The sequence below is a fragment of the Poeciliopsis prolifica genome, unplaced genomic scaffold (assembly GCF_027474105.1).
Source record: "Poeciliopsis prolifica strain line A6 unplaced genomic scaffold, Auburn_PproV2 SCAFFOLD150, whole genome shotgun sequence".
Lineage (NCBI taxonomy): Eukaryota > Metazoa > Chordata > Actinopteri > Cyprinodontiformes > Poeciliidae > Poeciliopsis > Poeciliopsis prolifica.
The window spans coordinates 439,444-444,467 of NW_026562525.1; the positions used below are offsets into that span (position 1 = coordinate 439,444).

The 5,024-nt window shown below is 36.0% G+C and overlaps 1 protein-coding gene across 1 annotated transcript; it reads right to left on the reverse strand.

Annotated features, from left to right (window-relative positions):
- Positions 1 to 2,289: 2,289 nt before the first annotated feature.
- Positions 2,290 to 4,579, reverse strand: LOC129355905 (gastrula zinc finger protein XlCGF57.1-like). The gene is made up of 2 exons (XM_055025538.1): positions 3,655 to 4,579; positions 2,290 to 3,402 (listed from the first exon to the last, which is right to left on the reverse strand). The coding sequence occupies exons 1-2, from the start codon at positions 4,544 to 4,546 to the stop codon at positions 2,753 to 2,755; spliced, it is 1,542 nt and encodes a 513-aa protein (XP_054881513.1). The 5' UTR covers positions 4,547 to 4,579; the 3' UTR covers positions 2,290 to 2,752.
- Between the last annotated feature and the right edge of the window lie 445 nt (positions 4,580 to 5,024).

The following is a 5,024-nucleotide window of genomic DNA, read 5'->3' on the forward strand; positions in this document are numbered from 1 at the left end:
TAGAAAAAGGATTGGCGACCTCCAGTGGAGGATACTCCATGGTGCTATAGCCACCAACGCGTTTTTATCGGTGATTAGTCCTGGTTTTATAAATGAGTGTCCATTTTGTAGGTTGTCAGAGAGTTTTTCATGTTTTTATACATTGCACACGATTGATAGTCTTTTTTAGTTTTTTATCGACTGTTTTTAGTCTTTTTAAAATGATTTTTACCGATGCACTATTTATTAACGGAGTACGTCATAGTAAAGCGACTAGTTTTAAGTCAAGGCTTTTAAATTATTTATTAGCCGAGGCAAAATTAGCTATATATATAACTCGAAGAGACAAGATGCAGGATGGACCTCAAGTTGATGTTGTGGCTCTGTGGAAAGTAAACATCAAGGCGAGGCTGAGTTTGGAGTTTGCTTTCCACAGGGCCACTGGGAATGTGCAGGGGTTTTTAGAGTTATGGGGATGTGACAGTGTTGTGCATCATTTCAGAAAATAATGAACTAATTTATACTGATGTTTTATTATAATGTATTTTTTTGTAATGTATGACATAGGATAATTGTAAAACAACAAAAAAATGAAATTGTTTTATTATTATTGTAAATAAATGTTTGTAAAAATCAAATCAAAATCTTCTACTTTTTCTTCTTCTTCTCCTTTACATTGTAACGGCAGTTTGCATCCATTGCTCTTGCACTACTGCCACCTATTAGATCCTCATATCTATGTCTCATTCTAATATCTTTGATTTACATATTTTCTACAACTAATAAAAACATGTTCCATAGAATCACAACAACTTCATAAACCAGTAAGATGTTTCCCCATCTTAAAAAGAGTTCCATTTAAAAAAACTGACTGGTTCTTATTCTATTCATAATTATCTCCTCCCTCCTGTTTATTCCTCTAACCATTACTACATCAATTGTATATAAATGACTTCCACTTATTTCATTATCCCACCTAATTTTCCAAATCTTCTTCCTTCCTCTCCAAACTATACCTTTGCCTTCATATTTAAATCACTTTACTGGCATATCAACAACTTCTTGTTTAATAGCCTCCTCAGCCAACCTATCTGCTCTTTCGTTACCCAAAATACCCACATGAGCAGGAATCCAAAATTATATTACATTTTTTATTTTGTTCACGTATTCTGTTATGAACAGCCATAACCTCATTTCATCTCTTTTGTTTTCTTCTTCTGCTGCAGTTTTTTTTTTGTCTTCTTCTTTGGGATTTTATAATTAACTGCATTCATGTCATCGCATTACCGCCACCATGTGGATCCTACGATCATCACAACTACAAATTTCTCATATAGTGCCTATTCGGGAGTCCGGGAGAAATCAAGCAGTCTGCGCTGATCATCCATCTCTTCCTCCGACTGGACGATGATTTCTTTAAACTCTGTCAATGTTTCTGCAGTTCACTGCTCGCTGATTCACTGGTTTAAGCTGGACTGGAGATATTTATTAGAGAAACACTGAAACATTCAACAAAACAGACCATGTGCCTCTTTGTCTTCTTCTTCTTCTACTACTTTTTCTTCTTCTCCTTTACATTGTAACGGCAGTTTGCATCCATTGCTCTTGTACTACTGCCACCTATTGGATACTCATATCTATGTCTCAAATTCTCATATCTTTGATTTACATATTTTCTATACCTAATAAAACATGTTCCATAGAATCACACCAACTTCATAAACCAGGAAGATGTTTCCCCATCTTAAAAAGAGTTCAATTTAAAAAACTGACTGGTTCTTATTCTATTCATAATTATCTCCTCCCTTGTTTATTCCTCTAACCATTACTACATCAATTGTATATAAATGCCTTCCATTTATTTATATCCCACCTAATTTTCCAAATCTTCTTGCTTCCTCTCCAAACTATACCTTTGTCTTCAGATTTAAATAATTCTGTTATGAACAGCCATAACCTCGTTTCATCTCTTTTGCTTTGTCGTCTTCTTCTTTGGGTTTTATGACTAACTGCATTCATGTCATTCCATTACTGCCACCTTGTGGATCCTACGATCATCACATCTACAGATTTTTCTCAGTGCCAGTTCTCGTTGCAGAACGTGAAATGTTTTCCTCGTAATATAAGAGAGCAGAAAAAATAGAAATACAACTAAGACAAAAGACACACAGAATTACTGAAGACAACAATAATCAACCAAACTTTAAAAAATCAAGAACTATCAATGAGTGATTTCATAAAGTTTTTAAATGGATTTTTTATCTAATCATCAAAGAAAATGTAAAGTCAGTGCATAACAGCACATTGTATTTTTGATTATAAGTGTATTGAGATAAACAACATCCATCCCTCACACTTTCTCTATACATAATAGAATAATACAAATCAATCCCTCAAGTCCAATCTTGTGAGAATGTTCTGGAAGGGAGTCCATGTCCAGTCAAACTCTGTTAATGCATGAAATTAGTCACAATGGACCACAATGTCTCTTCATCTATCAGCATCAGTACTGGCTCTCCTCAGGGCTCTGAGCTGAGCTTTTGCTCTTCACGTTGTACAAACACAACATACAGTCTGATATAAACAGTATATAAGTACAATAACATACAGTTTATCATTATTGTTGGATGGTTGCACAACGTCCATATGATCACATTTAAATACTAAAATTTTCAGCTTTATAGACATGAAACCCCTCCAGTCTTTCATTCTAGTTTTTAACAAAATCAAATCTATAGTGAACCTCAACATAGGACATGTACGGAAAATACTTCTACAGCTTTTCACCAGTGTGAATCCTCATGTGCCGACTTAAATTCTGTTTTTGACTAAAACTTTTTCCACAGTTCACACATGAAAACGGCTTTTCACCAGAGTGAAAAATCATGTGCTGAGTTAAATCCTGTTTTTGACTAAAACTTTTTCCACAGTTCACACATGAAAACGGCTTTTCACCAGTGTGAATCCTCATGTGCTTAGTTAAATTCTGTTTTTCACTAAAACTTTTTCCACAGTTCACACATGAAAACGGCTTTTCACCAGAGTGAATCATCATGTGCTGAGTTAATGCCCATTTTTCACTAAAACTTTTTCCACAGTTCACACATGAAAATGGCTTTTCACCAGTGTGAATCATCATGTGCTTAGTTAAATGCTGTTTACGACTAAAACTTTTTCCACAGTTCACACATGAAAACGGCTTTTCACCAGTGTGAATCCTCATGTGCCGAGTTAAATCCAGTTTATGTCTAAAACTTTTTCCACAGTTCCCACATGAAAATGGCTTTTCACCAGTGTGAATCATCATGTGCCGAGTTAAATCCTGTTTTTGACTAAAACTTTTTCCACAGTTCACACATGAAAACGGCTTTTCACCAGTGTGAATCCTCATGTGCTGAGTTAAATGCTGTTCATGTCTAAAACCTTTTCCACAGTTCACACATGAAAACGGCTTTTCACCAGTGTGAATCCTCATGTGCCGACTTAAATTCTGTTTTTGACTAAAACTTTTTCCACAGTTCACACATGAAAACGGCTTTTCACCAGAGTGATTCATCATGTGCCGAGTTAATTTCTGTTTTAGACTAAAACTTTTTCCACAGTTCACACATGAAAACGGCTTTTCACCAGAGTGAATCATCATGTGCCGAGTTAATTTCTGTTTTAGACTAAAACTTTTTCCACAGTTCACACATGAAAACGGCTTTTCACCAGAGTGAATCATCATGTGCTGAGTTAAATCCTGTTTTTGACTAAAACTTTTTCCACAGTTCACACATGAAAACGGCTTTTCACCAGTGTGAATCCTCATGTGCTTAGTTAAATTCTGTTTTTCACTAAAACTTCTTCCACAGTTCACACATGAAAACGGCTTTTCACCAGTGTGAATCCTCATGTGCAGAGTTAAACTATATTTATGTCTAAAACTTTTTCCACAGTTCACACATGAAAACGGCTTTTCACCAGTGTGAATCCTCATGTGCTTAGTTAAATTCTGTTTTTCACTAAAACTTTTTCCACAGTTCACACATAAAAACGGCTTTTCACCAATGTGAATCCTCATGTGCTGAGTTAAATACTCTTTTCGACCGAAACTTTTTCCACAGTTCCCACATGAAAACGGCTTTTCACCAGTGTGAATCCTCATGTGCTGAGTTAATGCCGTTTTATCACTAAAACTTTTTCCACAGTTCACACATGAAAACGGCTTTTCACCAGTGTGAATCCTCATGTGCTGAGTTAAATTCTGTTTTTTACTAAAACTTTTTCCACAGTTCACACATGAAAACGGCTTTTCACCAGAATGAATCCTCATGTGCTGAGTTAATGCCGTTTTTTCACTAAAACTTTTTCCACAGTTCACACATGAAAACGGCTTTTCACCAGTGTGAATCCTCATGTGCAGAGTTAAACTATATTTATGTCTAAAACTTTTTCCACAGTTCCCACATGAAAACGGCTTTTCACCAGAGTGAATCCTCATGTGCTGAGTTAAATACTCTTTTCGACCGAAACTTTTTCCACAGTTCCCACATGAAAACGGCTTTTCACCAGTGTGAATCCTCATGTGCTTAGTTAAATTCTGTTTATGTCTAAAACTTTTTCCACAGTTCACACATGAAAACGGCTTTTCACCCTTATGAATTCTGATATTATCACTGACAGGATATTTGACAATCAATTGTTTTTTACAGGTGACACCTGATAAAGGTTTTCTTCTGTCCTGATGTTGGTTCTCAGTTTCATCAGGCTTTTCTAAGATGTCTTGGTTTCTGTTTGGTTCTGATTCAGTTTGGTATGTTTGCTCATCAACAGGAACCACCATGCAGGTATCAGAATCCTGTTTTAATGCAATCAGCTCTTCACCCTGACTGCAGTAAACTTCTTTTTCTTCCACTTTTATCTGCAGGTGTTCTAGATCCTCCTGTTCTTCTTTTATCTGATGATCTTCTGGCTCTTCCTGTTCTTGTTTCACCTGCAGAGGTTCTAACTCCTCCTGGTCCAGAGTGGATCTCCTCTCCTGGTTATAAACGTTACACTTCAGG

What these genes read in the sequence shown, in the direction of transcription:
- LOC129355905 (XM_055025538.1), bottom strand. Translation starts at nt 4,546, where the DNA reads ATGAGGATTCACACTGGTGAAAAGCCGTTTTCATGTGGGAACTGTGGA. An exon ending in ATGTGTGAACTGTGGAAAAA is followed by an intron (nt 3,403 to 3,654) that starts GTTTTAGTCTAA and finishes ACTGTGGAAAAG; the next exon opens with GTTTTAGACATGAACAGCAT.